Source organism: Tachypleus tridentatus, chromosome 8, assembly GCF_004210375.1.
Source record: "Tachypleus tridentatus isolate NWPU-2018 chromosome 8, ASM421037v1, whole genome shotgun sequence".
NCBI classification, from domain to species: domain Eukaryota; kingdom Metazoa; phylum Arthropoda; class Merostomata; order Xiphosura; family Limulidae; genus Tachypleus; species Tachypleus tridentatus.
In genome coordinates this window covers 153,210,337-153,230,803 of record NC_134832.1, presented here as the reverse complement: position 1 = coordinate 153,230,803, position 20,467 = coordinate 153,210,337, and the positions used below count along the sequence as shown (strand labels likewise).

The following is a 20,467-nucleotide window of genomic DNA, read 5'->3' as shown; positions in this document are numbered from 1 at the left end:
TCCATGATTGAGCTCCTATTCTTGAAAGCTGGGCTTCATTAACCCTAAATTTTCTTATTAAGATGGTTGTTCAAATGATGAAAGAGAATGCTTCCAAATTACCATAATCTGTTTGGCTTTCTTGCTGACCAAAAAAAAAGGTTTAAAAATATTTGTTACTTATTGGAGCAATGACTTCAATCTGTGCTTAGTAAAATCTGCTTGGGAAGTAGCACTTTTTATTTGAATAAATCAATGTAATCATGCAGTCCATAAAATGGCTTTTATGTTGGTTATAAATATGTATCACTGACTATTAAGCATGAGAAATTACCCTTTTATCAGTCATGTGACAATCAGAAATCCCTGATCATTGATTATTGTAGCTCACAATCTGCCTGATTCTGATAATGGTGATGTGTAGTATTGTTGTCAGTTTAATCTTCAAAATTGTAACAGCCACAGAGAATGTATTTTGAAGCTCCATTAAACTTAAAGCAGTTGTAGTTATTGATTTAAGAATTGATTTATTTTCTAGTTTTTGTTTGAGTGAGTAAAAAATTAAAACATGGACTGGCCTTGTGGTTAGTACATGATTGTTTGAGAGACAAACAAACTGTTGAGGTTCATAACCTAAACTCATCATTCACTTAAGTCTTAATTTTGAATACCTTTACTATCAATCACACGGAAACCATGAGATGGACTAACAAGGAGCCGCATGAAATATACCCTCCAGATCTCTGCCAATCACACGGAAACCATGAGATGGACTAACAAGGAGCCGCATGAAATATACCCTCCAGATCTCTGCCAATCACACAGAAACCATGAGATGGACTAACAAGGAGCCACATGAAATATACCCTCCAGAACTTTGCCAAGCACACAGTGTGTAGTAGCTCAGTGCATATGGTGATGTTATGAACCTTTTTCTAATGCATGGTACGTAAAGAAATGGGTGTGCTTTGCAATGTGAGGAGCATTGTTTTTGTTGCATTCAATGTATTGACCAAGGTAAATAAATTAGAAAAAGACAGAAGATTGTTTTATTTTACAATAAGTAATGTTTCATGTTGAAAGTAGAGAGTTGTGATTGTAACTATACTTACAAGCCAAACCAGGTGATTGTTGTTGTGGATAAAGTGGTCTTGGTGGAGTTTTTTCTGTTTTTTTTAATTCTTGGCAGTTGGTTTTCCATTATTGGGAAATTCAACAAAGTTTACAGATTCATTGACACCCAGTTATGCACTAATTGGCCTGATTTCAATTGCCAAACAAAACATTGGTAAAATTCTAGAAAAATAAGTGATTTCAAAAGCATGAAAGGTTGCAAGAAACCTCAGTGTTGGGTGTAAGAAATTTATTCACAAAATAGAAAAGGTGGGAGTTTATTACTTTAAATTCTGCTTGTATCTATAGTTGGTGGACATTTTGAAACCTATTATATAAAGGGAAAAAAATTTGAAATGAGGAATTCAGTGGAGACGGGCAACACCTGACACAGGAAAGTGAAAACTGAGTTTGTTTCCTTTGAAAGTTATGAAATCAAACCTTGTGATATAAAAATGTGTTATAAATCACATCGTGATACAAAGTTTATTAACATACATTAATAATAAAGATTATAAATTAAAGTTTGAATGTAATGGTAAAAATTATGACTCTTTTTCCCTGCCTGTGCACGTCGAGTTAACAGGCAGTTTTTTTATTTATTCAACTAGGCCTCTTTGTCAGACACGATCAAGAGACCTTCCACACCTGTCAGTGGTTCAGATACTGCTTTGAATACAACACCCTTCCCATGGACAGATTCTGTGAGCACCGGGACTGCTACCTCAACTCCAGCTATTAATCTTGTTACTGCTCCTGGTTTTGTGCATGATGAATCATCTATTGTAGCAGAACAATCCCACAATCCCCCTCTTTTGAAAAGCTCATTAGGTTTGTTCATCACACTTCAGCTGTTAATGATTGACAAAACTCAAACTTAAGTTTATGTAACTTGTAGTGTTTTTTTTAATATTGAATTTCATTGCCTGTGGTACCACAGGTATAAGACTTAGTGTTTACTTGCATTGTTTGATGGGAATAAAAGAAGCAAACAATGAATAGAAATATTATAATTTATTATGAAAAGAGTCATTAAAAATATAAAGAAACTGACTTAAGCAAAATGAAGTTAAGTTAGATATAAATCTGTGAAAATAGAAATAAACTTGTGCTTTTTTTTTCTACTCCCAAGAAGTCCATGTGTTCACATGGTATATTCACATGTAAATAAGAGTTGCTAATGTTATTTTGTGTTCATGTGGTGTCTTGTGTGCATAAAATTTGCTAATGTTAAATGGCACATTTAACTGTCTTTGTTTCTAAAATGTAGAGGGTATTTTTATTCAAGACTTGACATATTTCAGCTTTAGAACTTGAGTATAACTTCAGTATGAACAGTATATATGTTTTACTTAATTGTTTTTGGTATAAAATCAGACATGAAAACCAAGTAATTACTGATTCTTGTTAGCTCCACCACCACCTAGTGTACGACCCAAACTCAAGGGGCATGCAAAAAGTGTAAATAGTATGCAATCAACCCAAGGTCCTGTTGCTGTTTTATTGGATTCACCTGGTGGAAGTAGAGCATCGGGAACAAATGTAAGTTGTTTTGTTATTACTACATCTGAGACTGGAACATCCTGATGACATGCTTAGAAAGTTGAACTCCAGGTGTTTATATTTATTAAAATAAGTTGTTGATAATTTTATTTATTATTAATATTTATGTTATTTACTAGTTATGTGAAAATGTAATTTTTGAGTATCAAAGATCAGTACTTCAGTTTTTATTTAAGATGTAAATCTGTTTATATTGTAATCTTTAAAGTCTGAGATGAGTTTGATAACAAAACAATGTGATCAAGAACCTTCCATACTTTCACTATAACAATCTTTCTTAGTGCATGCCACAATATTTTAATGAGTTACTTTCAAAATTTGATTAAACTACTTTCTTACCAAGGTGTATGAATAAAACTGTCATAACAGTGAAGCTAATAATCCAAATTTTAATTATATAAGGAAATATGTTTTCAAATCCTTGATCTACCCTAGGATGTGAAATGTAACATTTCCTCTCTAGGTATCCCCTCTTCTCTAATTTATTTACCACATTCCAAGAAATATAAAATTTAATGTAAATTACTCATTATAATATTGGTATCACTCAGGCAAAGCATAATTTTTACAGCCCTCAATCTCACTTGGTTACAAAGCCACAAACCAGAAAATCAGACCCCTCTCACCACACCCACCTATCGCAACCCTCTTTCACAAACAGAAAATCAGACCCCTCTCACCACACCCACCTATCGCAACCCTCTTTCACAAATAGTTTTATCAGTTAGTTTTCTCTGATGTTTAATACCACATAATTTTTACAGCCCTCAATCTCACTTGGTTACAAAGCCACAAACCAGAAAATCAGACCCCTCTCACCACACCCACCTATCGCAACCCTCTTTCACAAATAGTTTTATCAGTTAGTTTTCTCTGATGTTTAATACCATATTACTTATAACCAATAGAAAGCTGAGGATATAGAATATCAAATGACATATTACATTGTTATTTTCCATACAGAAAATTGTCTATTTCACTTTCAGTTCAGTCTTTACTCCCACAGGAAACACATCAGCAAGCTTAGCTGTGTTTTTAATTCTTCTTGTCACATTGTTAGAAAGACAGAAGAATTGATTGTGATAGTTTTGAGACATTGTCTCCATTTTGTATGTTGTTATTCTGTGTTCTTTCGTGCATTATTTAATTAAATAAAAAAATATTTAATGCAGTTGTAACATTAGTATTAAAAAGTTGGGTTCAGTGTAATCGACAGTTGACAGCAAAAAAAGAAAACACTGAGATAAGTACTTTATTTTTCATATATATTATTTATTTATTGTCATAAAAATAAATTTAAAATAAACTTTTTAAGTTACAGTATATACAATAAAGAATAACAATAAAATTAGTTCTCCACAAGGTATGTTTGCAAGTAACCCATCCAATATAGTATGATAGGATAATGTGAGCTACAATTTTACCAAGTGAGTTACATATTTTATGGTGGGAATGTTGGTTAGACATGACTTTGAGCTACATTTTTACCAAATGGTTTACATGTTTTATGGTGGGAATATTGGTTAGACATGACTGAGCTACATTTTTACCAAGCGGTTTACATATTTTATGGTGGGAATATTGGTTAGACATGACTCAAAGGGTAATAAATCAAAATAATTTATGTATGCTAATGTATACTGGTACACATTTAAAACTATGTAGGATAAACAAATGCAGTTAGATGTTACAATTTGAAGTTGTTGTAGAAAGATGAAGGCTCATAAATATTTGTATTTTGTTTTGGTGATTGTGAGGTTGGTCAATTTAACTGACTTGAGATAAAGTTAGGGTGGATAGTGTATGAAGTTTTATTGAAAAAAAATGATTCAAATTTATTTAGAAGGTGTTTGGAATTATGCAAATGAAATTTGCTATTTTTCAGATAAAGAAAAGATTTTGTAATCTTACCTTCAAATTTCATTTTCCATTTGGAGTAGTCAACATTTTGACTGCATATACTTCTGGACAAAATTTTTTTGTTAAAATAATTCATTAAAAATTCCATTTTTTATCTATCAATGACTGTTGATGAATACTGAAAGCATGTGGAACTTTGTAGATACACAAAACATGTTATAAATTATGGTATAGAAACTATACTATAATTATCTTCAACAAACTTGTTACATAATGAAAGCAATTATGAATTATACTTAAAATAGCAAGCTGAGAAGAAGTAGTCAAAAGATAGACTAAATGTTATGTTGCAGTAGTGTTGGTGAATTTGAACACACTTGGGATCAGTGGGAGAACACAAAACTTGGGTGCTTCAAAAACTTGAACATAAAGAATGACTTACCACAGCTAATAAGAAGACACATGATAAACACCATCTTTCAGACTGGGTTACAGGTTTCAAAAAGCACATATTGTAACATTATCTTGCTGTTTGACAGTACCACATCACAGAATCAAGTGAATCTTAGCAATGTGTTCTTACCACCCAGTACAAATTCAGTGCTACAACCTCTCAACCAGGGTATCATTTGTGCATTTAAATCCTACTACAAAAATTTCTAGTTCTATCTTTGTTATCAAGATGGATAAAAGCATATCATATACAAACTTGGTGTCTGTCAGTATGCAAGGTGTTTGTTTGGATCAGTTCCACCATGCGTGAAATCAAGACAAGCACAGTTTCAAAGTGTTTCTCAAGATTATTCATCAGTTTCCCTCAACCACTAGAGCTCACTAAAGACCATCTTCCCACTGTCAACACTAAACCAAACAAACATGTCAACCAGAACAACACCTTTCTCACTACTGAAGAGTTCTGTGACAACTGAAAAGAACTTGTCTACAACCTGAATGGTGACCGTCCCAACCGAAAACAGCGACATCGATGACAACAGCTACCAATCTGCAGGTGCAGAAGAGTCCACATTCCAATCAGTGCTGCATATGACAAAGTGCATTGTTGACTTGAAGAAGTTGGAACTGAAAGCCAGCACTCATGAAAACAATGGACAGTTTAAATAATGTAAAAAATATTGTTTAAACTGAAGTCATTAATACTATGTCAAAAAACAACAATCCAAAATCACCAACTTTCTTGTCTAATTAAATTTGTCACAAAACGTGTGTATACATATTTTCTGTTTTATTGTCTTTATTTTCAAGAAGTGAATAATTATTATCAGTTTGGATGTACAATATTCAAAGTAAAATATCACATATAATATTACAATTCAGTATTGAAATTTGTTACACTTAGTTGATGAACTGGTCAGTCCCTAGTAAGACCACTTATTCAGACCTAAAGGTGATTTTAATAGATAGAATCTACTGTAATATAATTGGAAGCATAAGATATGCATTTTGTTGAATAGTGTTATTCACATTAACAAAGGTTAACAAATCATTCTTATTAAAATTTGGTGTTTACTTTTTGAGATATTGTTGCTCATTTTGTATATAATCATCTTACAGACTTGTGTAATAACATTATACTTTATATGTTATTTGGAATGTTGTTCATAATAATGTATTTTGAATTTCAGTCATGTAATTTGTCTTAAAAATTCCTAAGTTACTGTAATTTTTCCCTATAAAAGCAGAAATATATAAATGTACCTGAATAAAGATAAAATTGAAACTTCTCTTGCAGGCATCATAGTGGTTATTAATCCATATTTCGTGGGTTTGAGATGAAGACAGTGTGATTATCCTGCTTTTATGCAGATGTGAATACCCTGCAAGGAGATTTTGGATGTAGTTGACTTAATCAGTATGGTTTGCTGCTCTATAGCTACTCTTAACTTAGAATTTCATCATAATCTACCCAACTTTCTCATTACGGGATTCAGTTACAATGTTATTCTCTGGTTAGGATCATTTTTCTGCTCCATTTTTTTTTATTCGGATGTGCTCCTTTCATTTTCTGCCCTTATAATAATTGTACACATTACATAAATGGACAGGTTTACCTGGTCAGAAGTGGTGTGGTTCCGTCTTCTCATCTTCGGATCTGAATCTCTCATTTCCAGGGGTATCTCTTGGATGTTTTCGGGAGGTACTTCTATTGTTCCCTTGCAATAGTCTTTCCTCGTACTCAGCATGGGTTTCTAGCTATTTTTGTGGGAGTAGGAGTTAAGTACTGTATTGAAAGTTATAATTTTCCTACACTGAGAAATTATTTCTGATAGGTACTTTCCTTTTCTAATGCTGACATCTTCTGCCAAACTTTGAAGTAATAATTCAGTAGAGGAGTATTAAGAGAATCACATGTATCATGTCATGTTCCTGTTGGTGAGGATTTAACTCATGATTCTGAAATCTTGTAATTACAGTAGGGGAGAACAGAAGGCTTGTGCCATACATAAAGAAAAAGGATAGCTAATCGTGTGAGAGTTGGTGAAGTAAATACCTGAAGGAAATACATTATCAATATAGGAAAATTATAACTTTACTAATAACTTTGATTTCTTCCTTTATTTCCAAAGCTTTGTTATCAACTTGATATGTACATACTTATGTGGTTAATATATATATTTTGTGATTTTATAGTCCTTAAGATGGTTCTTTACTTTGAAACAAGTTTTATGATTCACCTAAAATCTGGACATGTTTTATTTTATTTGCTCATGTAGGATGACAACATAACAAGAAAAGACTTGAAAATTGTTTATTGTCGCTATTTACAAGCTAAGCACTTGGAAATGATGGCAGAAAAGGCCTTTAATGAGCGTTCAGAAAAAGCTATGGTAAGTGAAGTCAGAAAAACAAACTACAATACAGAAAGAATGACATTAACATTTTATATTTCCAAATACAATTAGAAAGTGATATCTTTATTTAGTTTTAATAATGTAAAATAAAGTGACTGGAAAAACATGAAAATAATAGGTGTCAAATTGAAACCAGGTTATGAAACTAAGCTAAACAGAAACTTTGGGTAGAACTACAAGATTTTAATTTTTTTAAAACAGTGCTGAGTAATTTTTATAAAATGAAATAAAAATTTTTATAACTAACAGTCTGTGTGCTTCTAGTTAAAATAGTTATTTTGCAGAATAGATTTCTTTTCTATACGAAATTCAAAAACAATATGCATATATTTAAAAGTTTGAAATTGGTAAAAAGTTGACTTTAAGTGGTTTATGGTTTATATAATTTCAGAAATCTTAAAATTAGCACAAAGTTTTCCATTTTCGTATTTAGGCTATGATGAAAGCATCTGAATCAGAAACATAATTAAGTAGATCTTTAATTGTACAGGTTACAGATAGTTCTACAAATCATCACTCATAACGGTTATGTAAACACTACAGGATGCACAACCACTATTACTTCTAGTCTGTACTGACAGGGTATATAAGCCAACCAGTACTACTTGACAGTTTGTACAGGGTACACAAACCAACCAGTACTACTTGTCAGTCTGTACAGGGTACACAAACCCACCAGCACTACTTGCCGGTCTGTACAGGGTACACAAACCCACCAGTACTACTTGTCAGTGTGTACATAGTACACAAACCCACCAGTACTGCTACTCAGTCTGTACAGGGTACACAAACCCACCATTACTACTTGTCAGTCTGTGCAGGGTACAGGGTACACAAACCCACCAGTACCACTTATCAGTCCTTACAATGTACATAAACCTCTTTTCCTACTAAGTACAAGTAGCAGTTGTGGTTTACAAAGAATATAAACCCACTACTGTAATTAGTAAGTACTTAAAAGGTATATAAATACACTTCTGCTACTGGTGAATGTTTACAAAGTATATAAACCTACTACTGATATTACTAAGTACTTAAAAGGTATTTAAATACACTTCTGCTACTGGTGAATGTTCACAAAGTATATAAACCTACTACTGATATTACTAAGTACTTAAAAGGTATTTAAATACACTTCTGCTACTGGTGAATGTTCACAAAGTATATAAACCCACTACTACTATTAGTGAGTATTTAAAAGGTATATAAATACACTTCTGCTACTGGTGAATGTTCACAAAGTATATAAACCTACTACTGATATTACTAAGTACTTAAATGGTATACAAATACACTTCTGCTATTGGTGAATGTTTACAAAGTATATAAACCTACTACTGATATTAGTAAGTATTTAAAAGGTATATAAATACACTTCTGCTCTTGGTGAAAGTTTGCAAAGTATATAAACCTACTACTGATATTAGTAAGTACTTAAATGGTATACAAATACACTTCTGCTACTGGTGAATGTTCACAAAGTATATTAACCCACTACTATTAGTAAGTATTTAAAAGGTATGTAAATACACTGCTGCTACTGGTCAATGTCTACAAAGTATATAAACCTACTACTACTATAATTAAGTATTTAAAAGGTATGGAAATACACTTCTGCTATTGGTGAATGTTTACAAAGTATATAAACCTACTACTGATATTACTAAGTACTAAAAAGGTATTTAAATACACTGCTGCTACTGGTAAATGTTTACAAAGTATATAAACCTACTACTACTATAAGTAAGTATTTAAATGGTATGTAAATACACTTCTGCTATTGGTGAATGTTTACAAAGTATATAAACCTACTACTACTATTAGTGAGTATTTAAAAGGTATGTAAATACACTTCTGCTATTGGTGAATGTTTACAAAGTATATAAACCTACTACTACTATTAGTACGTATTTAAATGGTATGTAAATACACTTCTGCTATTGGTGAATGTTTACAAAGTATATAAACCCATTACTGATATTAGTAAGTATTTAAAAGGTATGTAAATACACTTCTGCTATTTGTGAATGTTTACAAAGTATATAAACCTATTACTGATATCAGTAAGTACTTAAAAGGTATGTAAATACACTACTGTTACTGGTAAATGTTTACAAAGTACATAAATTGACTAATGTCATTTGTTGACACTTATATAGTTCTATGAATGGTGTTTTTATCTTCAATCTAGAGACAGATTTGCATGTTGTCTCAAATGAACAGAGAACTTGCTGAACGAGCAGTTCAGTTGGAGACTCAACTGGAAACATTCAAGTATCTCAAGTCCTTGAAACACTGTTTGGACGTTCAGGTAAGACTGGAGCCTAGGAAGCATTTCTTATTCTGTGGGTAATTTACATTCTTCAACAAAATTATTCAGCATAAAAAATTAATATTTGAAATAAGATTTGTTCATGGTCTTTAGATTTTGAAGAAGTTAATCCAAAATCATTACTGCAGTCACACATAATGGAATAACAAATCCTAAAATATTGTGTTTTGTTCTACGTATAGCTTTATTAACAGAGGCTTTTTCAAATGTACACTAATTTCTGATGTTTCAGAGGTGATATAACTACATCATTTGTGTTTCTTGATGTTGCACACCAGTCATATACTTCATAACTACATCATTTGTGTTTCTTGATGTTGCACACCAGTCATATAGTTTATGCTTTAATTTGATCCTTCTGTTCAAAAGGGAAAAATAACAGTATTACACAGCACATTATGCAGTACTGTGTCTAAAAACATAGAGCTATCTTAACAGCAGTTAAGTATGCTTGTGTGTGTTGAATATAAAGCAGGAATATTGTCAGTGTGATGAAATGCTAATTTATAAACAGATTGGAAACTAGTGACCAGTCATTGATCTATCTCAAGTCACTGTGCAACTGATAAATTATGAACTGTGATCCATTGGATCGTCCAATCTTCCTAATCAGAAACAGCATCTTAGATCTTGAGTGATGATTGGATGAGAACAATGCTGCCATTGGTGTGCCAAAACCACCCCTGCACCCAAGATTCATCTCTTCACAAGTGCTTCACTTCAGTTATAGGGTGCATGCATTGACAGTCAGGAATCACAGCATCTATGAACAGAAGAAAGATCTTCTTTCCACATCAATATTTTATAATTTCTTGCTGTCCAATGGCATTCACAAATTTATCTATATTGCCTATTCCAGGTTTTCTTGACTGGTGAGGAAACTTCATCGGATCACATCTCATCAAATTCAATACATTTCTAGCACTTTCTTATTCTGATAATTTTCAACTACTCATTGAAGCTCTTTTGATTATATATGACCATAAGAAGCGTGAGCACATCTTCTTTTCTTGTGTCTTTCTTTTCCCTTTGTGCTTTTATCAACATAGTTTTTTACTAGTAGCCAAATTAACTAGGAAGATAAATGTTCATAATTGCAGACCAAATGAGTTCTGTTTGTTTAGTTTAGTATATAATCCTGACATTCCATGCCTGGGATGTTGCCTTTCAGACTTCTTTAGGTGAAAGACAAGGTTTAACCACTCGGGTTTTGCGTACCTTCTCATCATGATTCTAGTGGTTCAGAACACACAAGCCTGTGGTTACAGGTTGGGATCCAATCACACAGATATTTATACCTAACACTGTGGTCTAACTGCTCTAGCCACCAACATGGGATATTGGGACCAAGATTCATTAATTTGAACTCCAGTTAGATGAACCTCAGCTGTCTGGTTGGGGCTGACCTACAGTAATGACCACTTGTATATATTTCCACCCGTGATACAGAAACTAGGTTAAAGGTAAAAAATAAATCTGTTCTGGATGTTGTGTGGTTTCCCCCACTCATATCTTAGTACAATCCTGTTCTATGCAGATGCTTTCTGTTTGGATAATTCCCTCACTGACTCCTCCACATCTCATTGTAGTTTTTCACTTGGGTGTCAGTGGATGGTAAATATATTTTGGAAGTTAACACTTTTCTAAACTGAAAATGTATTTTCAATAATACCTCCACTGACTCTCACTCACCCTTCCTTTCCACTAAAAGCTGGTGTTAGTCTCGAAAAAGTGATAACTATATCTGAATGAAATGCTTATACATAGCACCAAGGATAGATAGTGCATTGATGTAGCTGAATAAGATATTGTCAATGGCATTTGAATGGGATATAAAAACTGGAACAAACAAGAAAGAGTCAATGCTTAGATGGACAGATTTAAACCCAGGAGGTCATTGAATAGCTATAGTGTCAGTGGATGTAAGTATTTTTGGAAATACATTTTCAGTTTAGGAAAGTGTTAAAATTTATTATTTCAACTATTCGAGTTATACAAGTCTTTTCCTAATTCTGGTTGTACTCATGCCAGTGTTGTAATATTAAGATATAATTACAGTGTACAATTCTTATCTCAGCATTGGAAGCACAACTATGGTCGTCATTCCATTCTTTCGTCCAGAAACACTTGAATTGTTTACATAGTACTAGAATCGATAAAGTTGTCAATGAATAGTAATCTTGACAAGATAATAAATTAACTTCATATTTAATATTTTATGTATAAAGTTTGATATCTTTACAGGAAGAATCCCTGTCTCCAGTAGTGTATGCTTTGCCAACTTTAGATACACAGTATTGTCGTATTGCTGATACTGTAGACACAACTAGACATGGTCTTCCAACATCAAATGTAATTTTTCCAAAGAATGGTGAAGAAGAAGGTGAGGAACTCGTGGTTCATAAACAGTATTAAAAATGATGAAGAGTTGATAATATAAAAAATAATACAAAGACGAAATTACTTAGAAATAAAGACGACAAAAAGCTTGACAATACTAATACAGTTAACTGTGAAAGATTCTAAAATACTTTAATGTTTAAAAACATTATAATCTTTTTTTCAAACCATGGTGTCTGTCTGTACATTTGTCTGTGTCCCATTTGAAAAGCTGTGCACATATAAAAATCTCAATATTCGTGTTTGAAATAATGTGACATCAAACTTCAAGAATGTTGATGCCAAATTTTATTTTGCAAGCAAGATATTCTACATTAAATTGTTAAGAATTTATCACAATATCATTTATATTACAAAATTTGATGTAACTTAAATAATAAAAATATAGATTCACCATATGTTACTGTTGAATGGCCCTTAGCATGACTGAAATGTTCAACAATTGCTTTTTATGGTAGGTGTTGTAAGTAGTTCAGAGCTTTGGGTGTGAATCTAACCAAGAGTGCAATACGTAACTTTTTTTAAAACCCATGAAATAATTTAAGTTTATAGATTAACTTAAACATTTTTATCTATCACTGGGGATGGGTACTTTTGCTGCTAAATGAAAAACCAAAGTTACTACTAATTCAATATAATATGTGTACATCATGAAATACAATAACACAAGATCCCATAATACTTACCTCTGTTCCCAATAACACAAGATCCCATAATACTTACCTCTGTTCCCAATAACACAAGATCCCATAATACTTACCTCTGTTCCCAATAACACAAGATCCCATAATACTTACCTCTGTTCCCAATAACACAAGATCCCATAATACTTACCTCTGTTCCCTTACCTCTGACAACACAAGATCCCATAATACTTACCTCTGATCCCAATAACACAAGATCCCATAATACTTACCTCTGTTCCCAATAACACAAGATCCCATAATACTTACCTCTGATCCCAATAACACAAGATCCCATAATACTTACCTCTGATCCCATATACTTACCTCTTCCCAATAACACAAGATCCCTGATAATACTTACCTCTGATCCCAATAACACAAGATCCCATAATACTTACCTCTGATCCCAATAACACAAGATCCCATAATACTTACCTCTGTTCCCAATAACACAAGATCCCATAATACTTACCTCTGTTCCCAACAACACAAGATCCCATAATACTTACCTCTGTTCCCAATAACACAAGATCCCATAATACTTACCTCTGTTCCCAATAACACAAGATCCCATAATACTTACCTCTGTTCCCAATAACACAAGATCCCATAATACTTACCTCTGTTCCCAATAACACAAGATCCCATAATACTTACCTCTGATCCCAATAACACAAGATCCCATAATACTTACCTCTGTTCCCAATAACACAAGATCCCATAATACATACCTCTGTTCCCAATTGTAACTATTACACAAATGCCAGGATTTCTTTGCCTATCAAAGTATTAGCTTCATTTTTTTTCTCACTAGCCCCAAGGGCAATTGAGTGGAATATAAAATACTAGAACAAACAAGAAAAAAATCAAACTAATGCTTACATGGGCAAAGAAGAAACCTTGACTGTCCAGTAATGGCTTAACATTGCCTGCAGAGTTAAGTGTTATTGGAAATATATTTTCAGTTGAGCAAATGTTAACTTTTAGTAACATTTCTGCAACTGAGGGTTTAAGGTATGACATCTTAAACACTTTCTTTAGTTCATGCTACATATAATGTTACATTATGAAGTACAGTAATACAGTTTTTAAAAGTTTCTGAAACTCCACTTTTAACGAATGACATGTTTAGATATTTTCTAAAGTGTTCCATGCACTTTTGAATGGTATCATTTTATATCCTTGTGAGCCTTTTTCTCCTCTACCAATAAAAATTGTGGGAGGTCTATCAAAGGCTTCAGTTAGTTGGGCAAAATGTTTGTTTCTCATGCACGTCATTGTGTTTTTCAATTAAAAAGCAAGCTTTGAATCATTTTACTTTTAAAATGTCTGAACAGTATTATTCTTTTGTTAGTTAATATAAGGTGACGACATATAAAATGTTTGAACAGAACTATTCTTTCGTCAGTTAATATCAGGTGATGACATTTAAAATGTATAAAAGTATTATTCTTTTGTTAGTTAATATAAGGTGATGCCATTTAAAATGTCTGAACATTATTATTTTTATGTCAGTTAATATAGGATGATAACATTTAAAATTTGTGAACAGAATTATTCTTTAGTTAATATAGGATGACATTTAAAATATGTGAAGTTATTCTTTTGTTAGTTAATATAAGGTGACGACATTTAACATGTGAACAGAATTATTCTTTCATCAGCTAATATAAATAAGGTTATCACATTTAAAATCTGTGAACAATATTATTCTTTTGTTAGTTAATATAACATGATGACATTTAAAATGTGTAAACAGAATTATTCTTTTGTTAGTTAATACAAGGTGACGACATTTAAAATGTCTGAACAGAACTATTCTTTCATCAGTTAATATAAGGTGATGACATTTGAAATGTGTGACAGAATTATTCTTTCTTCAGTTAATATAAGGTGATGCCATTTAAAATGTCTGAACAGTATTCTTTTTTAGTTAATATAAGGTTATGACATTTAAAATGTGTGAACAGTATTATTTTCTGTAGTTAATTAATATAGGATGACATTTAAAATATGTGAAGTTATTCTTTTGTTAGTTAATGTAATAAGGGGAAGACATTTAACATGTGAACAGAATTATTCTTTCATCAGCTAATATAAGATGATGGCATTTAAAATGTGAACAGTATTATTCTTTTGTTAGTTAATATAGCATGATGACATTTAAAATGTGTAAACAGTATTTTGTTGTTAGTTAATATTAGGTGACAACATTTAAAATGTGTGAACAGAATTATTCTTTTGTCAGTTAATATAAGGTGATGGCATTTAAAATGTGAACAGTATTATTCTTTTGTCAGTTAATATAAGGTGACGACATTTAAAATGTGAATAGTATTATTCTTTTGTTAGTTAATATAAGTTGATGACATTTAAAATGTGAACAGTATTATTCTTTTGTCAGTTAATATAAGGTAATGACATTTAAAATGTGAACAGTATTATTCTTTTGTCAGTTAATATAAGGTAATGACATTTAAAATGTGAACAGTATTATTCTTTTGTCAGTTAATATAAGGTGATGACATTTAAAATGTGAACAGTATTATTCTTTTGTCAGTTAATATAAGGTAATGACATTTAAAATGTGAACAGTATTATTCTTTTGTCAGTTAATATAAGGTGATGACATTTAAAATGTAAACAATATTATTCTTTTGTTAGTTAATTTTGGATGATGACATTTAAAATGTGAACAGTATTATTCTTTTGTCAGTTAATATAAGGTGATGACATCTAAAATGTGCAAACAGAATTCTTTCTTCAGTTAATATAGGATGACATTTAACATGTGAACAGAATTATTCTTTCTTCAGTTAATATAGGATGACATTTAAAATATGTGAAGTTATTCTTTTGTTAGTTAATATAATAAGGGGATGACATTTAACATGTGAACAGAATTATTCTTTCTTCAGTTAATATAGGATGACATTTAAAATGTCTGAACAGTATTCTTTTTTAGTTAATATAAGGTTATGACATTTAAAATGTGTGAACAGTATTATTTTCTGTAGTTAATTAATATAGGATGACATTTAAAATATGTGAAGTTATTCTTTTGTTAGTTAATATAATAAGGGGATGACATTTAAAATGTGAACAGTATTATTCTTTTGTCAGTTAATATAAGGTGATGACATTTAAAATGTGAACAGTATTATTCTTTTGTCAGTTAATATAAGGTAATGACATTTAAAATGTAAACAGTTATTCTTTTGTTAGTTAATATAAGGTGATGACATTTAAAATGTGAACAGTATTATTCTTTTGTCAGTTAATATAAGGTGATGACATCTAAAATGTGCAAACAGAATTCTTTCTTCAGTTAATATAGGATGACATTTAAAATATGTGAAGTTATTCTTTTGTTAGTTTATATAATAAGGGGATGACATTTAACATGTGAACAGAATTATTCTTTCTTCAGTTAATATAGGATGACATTTAAAATATGTGAGTTATTCTTTTGTTAGTTAATATAATAAGGGGATGACATTTAACATGTGAACAGAATTATTCTTTCTTCAGTTAATATAGGATGACATTTAAAATGTCTGAACAGTATTCTTTTTTAGTTAATATAATGTTATGACATTTAAAATGTGAACAGTATTATTCTTTTGTTAGTTAATTTTGGATGATGACATCTAAAATGTGCAAACAGAATTATTCTTTCTTCAGTTAATATAGGATGACATTTAAAATATGTGAAGTTATTCTTTTGTTAGTTAATATAATAAGGGGATGACATTTAACATGTGAACAGAATTATTCTTTCTTCAGTTAATATAAGATAATGATGACATTATCATTAAGTCAATAATTCAGAAATATTTGAGTAAATTAGTGTAGCAGGCCACATCATGATAAATTTAATCATTAAATCCTAGAAATTGTCTAATTTTGAATATATTACTAACCATGTAATACAAGACAAACTGAACAGCGTTTTGAACTTTACAGTACTCGGTAAAAATACATACTTTTTTTTTAGCTATAAGGTGACGCTAAGTCTTAGAAATCGGTACCATTTTGAATGTTTCACAGAAAGACAGCAGTAAGTCTGGATTTACAATGCTAAAATCAGGGATTTGATTCCACTCTGTGAACACAGCAGACTGCCTAATGCTTCTTTGCCATAACAAATCACACACCATCTGTTACTTCATTATAAACAAAAATTATGTACAAAATAAACTTTTCAGTTAATCATTTTGTTAATGAAGTCTTAAGTGATGTTTTCCCATCAATCATTATTGTAAATAATTCATACTGCATTGTGTGTAAAAATTGGTAATTTTTATGAAATTACAGAATGAGAAATATTGTGAATATATTGTAGAAAATGTACATAAAATATTTCAGAAAGAGTCTTGGAAGCCTTAGAAGAAACAGGTTCTCTCTTGGCAGCCATAAATGCCCAATTAGAGACCAGCAGAGGTGACTTGTATGCCACAACATCTGGACTGAGAAATATTTACAGTATTTTGGAAGGAGAAACTAATGACTTACAAAAGTGAGCATTAAAATAGTTATTTCTCTTTGTTAAATCAAATCACAGAAATGTTTCTTTGTTTTTTCAGCTGTACCAATTTCTAGACTGTCAGAAGCATTTAGTTAAAAGAAGCTGTGTAAGATTTGTATTGTTTCATTTAAAAATATGTTTAATTTAATAAGGTTATGAAGAGAAACCATACTTTAACTAATTCTTGTTTAGGTATGACTCATTAATAGTTGAATTGGTTTACTTAAATCATTCTTTTGTAATGAAGTTATGTGGAGGACATGACTAGTTGATGAATTAGTTTGACTAAAGAAATGGTATTAAAGTGAAAGACGATGTTATGAACCTTTGTTTCACCGCAACTCATTCTCCCTTGTTCTTAATGTACATTTATTAATCATATAAAACAGTTTACATAAAACAGATGAATCTATAATTTTGTGATTAAAAATTATGAACATCAGCCATACAAGTAACTATTTAAAAAGTTATCTGAACACATATAAGAGCCAACTATATACTATGCTATAACTATTTAAAAAGTTATCTGAACACATGTAAGAGCCAACTATATACTATACTATAACTACTTAAAAAGTTATCTGAACACATGTAAAAGCCAACTATATACTATACTATAACTACTTAAAAAGTTATCTGAACACATGTAAAAGCCAACTATATACTATACTATAACTACTTAAAAAGTTATCTGAACACATGTAAGAGCCAACTTTTTGCTATACTATAACTATTTAAAAAGTAATCTGAACACATGTAAGAGCCAACTACATACTATACTATAACTATTTAAAAAGTTATCTGAACACATGTAAGAGCCAACTATATACTATACTATAACTACTTAAAAAGTTATCTGAACACATGTAAGAGCCAACTATATACTATACTATAACTACTTAAAAAGTTATCTGAACGCATGTAAGAGCCAGCTATATACTATACTATAACTACTTAAAAAGTTATCTGAACACATGTAAGAGCCAACTATATACTATACTATAACTACTTAAAAAGATATCTAAATACATACAAGAACCAACTAAAGTTGTTTGGAATATTGTTTTGAAGTATTTATTAAACATTTAGGTTTAGAAAGCTGTTTGATGTGTACATTTTTGGTTTTGAGATGAGGAAATATATACTTATAAATCTATAAAGGAATTGCTCAATAAAACATTTGAATACATTTTTATTGTGTTTATTAAATTAGTATAGAGAAATTACTTTTAAATGTTTCCTTACAAAAATGCTCAGTACATTTTAATAAATATACAAGTAATAAGTACTGGGAGAAATTATACAATGTTTGTGTAAACTTAAATTCTAAAAACAAGGAGGTGAATTCTACACATCTGTTAGTTGTGTAACTAAAGAAAATATAAACAGAGAATACTTTATTTTGTTTTTCATGTCATGCAATATAACTTTAAATCTAATGTAAATCTATACTTGTGAGATACTTATGTTAGTTATAATTGTATAATAAAAAAGCAGGCTATATTACTCATCTTAGGAACTTCTGAAAGTTGTGCAACATTTTATAATTGATGCTTGAACATTTTGAACTCTTTATTTTAAATTCAAAGTTTCAATTATGTAGTCATAAGTAAGCCATTCCTACCATAAATAATTTGAAGTATAATCAGTAAATGTTTATGGCTTCTACTAGAACCAGTCTTGTTGTGATAACAGAAATGTGTGTTGTTGATTATATATGACAGTTCTCACTACTAATAACCCTGTTTTATGGTAAATGTACATTTTTTGTCTTTATAGGAACAACAACCTTATCTCACAGCTTAGCAGTTTAGTGACACGAGAGAGTTCACTGAAAATTCAGACTATACAAGAACTGGGAGAAGTCTGACATTATTTTATAATTATTACATTTTGGCCTAAAAAAAGGTGTGTCCCAACCTGATAATTTCAGTAAAAACCATTCTTTTGTTCAAATGCAGTGACAGATACTAAGAGCTTGTATTTTATTAACTTGAATCTAATAATTAGAGTACTCTCTCCTGCTGCTGGCACAAAAGATATGTCATTTTAATGTTAAGAAAACTTATCTATTGAAAATATATCTTAACTTTAAGACAGCTTATCTGTTAAAGATAAGACAGCATATCCATTATACTGTTATATTTAATGGAATGCAATAAAAACAAATTAATACTGTATTAAAAGATTCAGGAAACATTAGCTATAGTCCTTTAACTCCAGGTATGTTTTTAACTGGTATTTCTGTAACTTCCTAGTTCTCTGTATAGGTTACTTATTTTGCAATCTTCATCAGTAACATAAGCATGGATTGTAGCTTGTAAATAACAGGAATATAACTAGCTGAGAAATATATATATATATATAATATTATAGACTAAATATTAGCTTCTTAAGTTTTAAGTACATCTGCTTATTAATGAAAAGATTGTGACAATCAGGAAACAGATACAGCTTTATAACAATCAGGAAACAGATACAGCTTTATAACAATCAGGAAACAGATACAGCTTTATAACAATCAAGAAACAGATACAGCTTTATAACAATCAGGAAACAGATACAGCTTTATAACAGTCAGGAAACAGATACAGCTTTATAACAGTCAGGAAACAGATACAGCTTTATAACAGTCAGGAAACAGATACAGCTTTATAACAATCAGGAAACAGATACAGCAATAGAGTTATACTGGAAGTTATTTCTTAAAACTTAATTATCATTAACTTGTGTTTAAAAAAAGGCTACCTTCATAAATCAGAAGTTAATATTAACCCAATACAAAATAGAACCAATTTTCTTACATGAATTTCACATTCAGTTCCAAAAGTGTAGACATCAGTGTAGTGATGTTATAATACTATTAGTACTGTATTACTTGTTTAAATGAAATACAATCACATTCATATACTAATTGCACATTTAGCAGAATGCCCTTTCTTAATAGTATTAGGACCTTAAAACCATAATCAATTAGAAGTTTGATCATATACAACAAATATTAGAATACAGGTTTTGAGAAAAGGTGGAAAGACAAGTTATAATAATTGAAGATGAAATTGTTTAAAATATCAAAAATATAAAGGAATAATTATAAATTTTTTTCTTAGGGTTTTATGAAAATAAATAAATAAAT

At 30.7% G+C, this 20,467-nt stretch overlaps 1 protein-coding gene across 6 annotated transcripts in view; it reads left to right on the top strand.

Moving 5' to 3' along the window:
- The window catches only part of LOC143223769 (uncharacterized), a 51,316-nt gene that overhangs the window by 24,296 nt on the left and 6,553 nt on the right, over positions 1 to 20,467 (top strand). For all 6 annotated transcript variants that reach the window (XR_013013071.1, XR_013013070.1, XM_076452177.1 and 3 more), the window contains exons 6-12: positions 1,704 to 1,923; positions 2,504 to 2,634; positions 7,248 to 7,361; positions 9,577 to 9,696; positions 11,962 to 12,100; positions 17,172 to 17,322; positions 19,111 to 19,239. Coding sequence is in view for 4 of the 6 variants with exons in the window: in XM_076452177.1 (XP_076308292.1) it covers positions 1,704 to 1,923; positions 2,504 to 2,634; positions 7,248 to 7,361; positions 9,577 to 9,696; positions 11,962 to 12,100; positions 17,172 to 17,322; positions 19,111 to 19,201 (966 nt within the window). In the remaining 2 variants the exon portion in view is untranslated. The remainder of the gene's footprint in view (positions 1 to 1,703; positions 1,924 to 2,503; positions 2,635 to 7,247; positions 7,362 to 9,576; positions 9,697 to 11,961; positions 12,101 to 17,171; positions 17,323 to 19,110; positions 19,240 to 20,467) is intronic.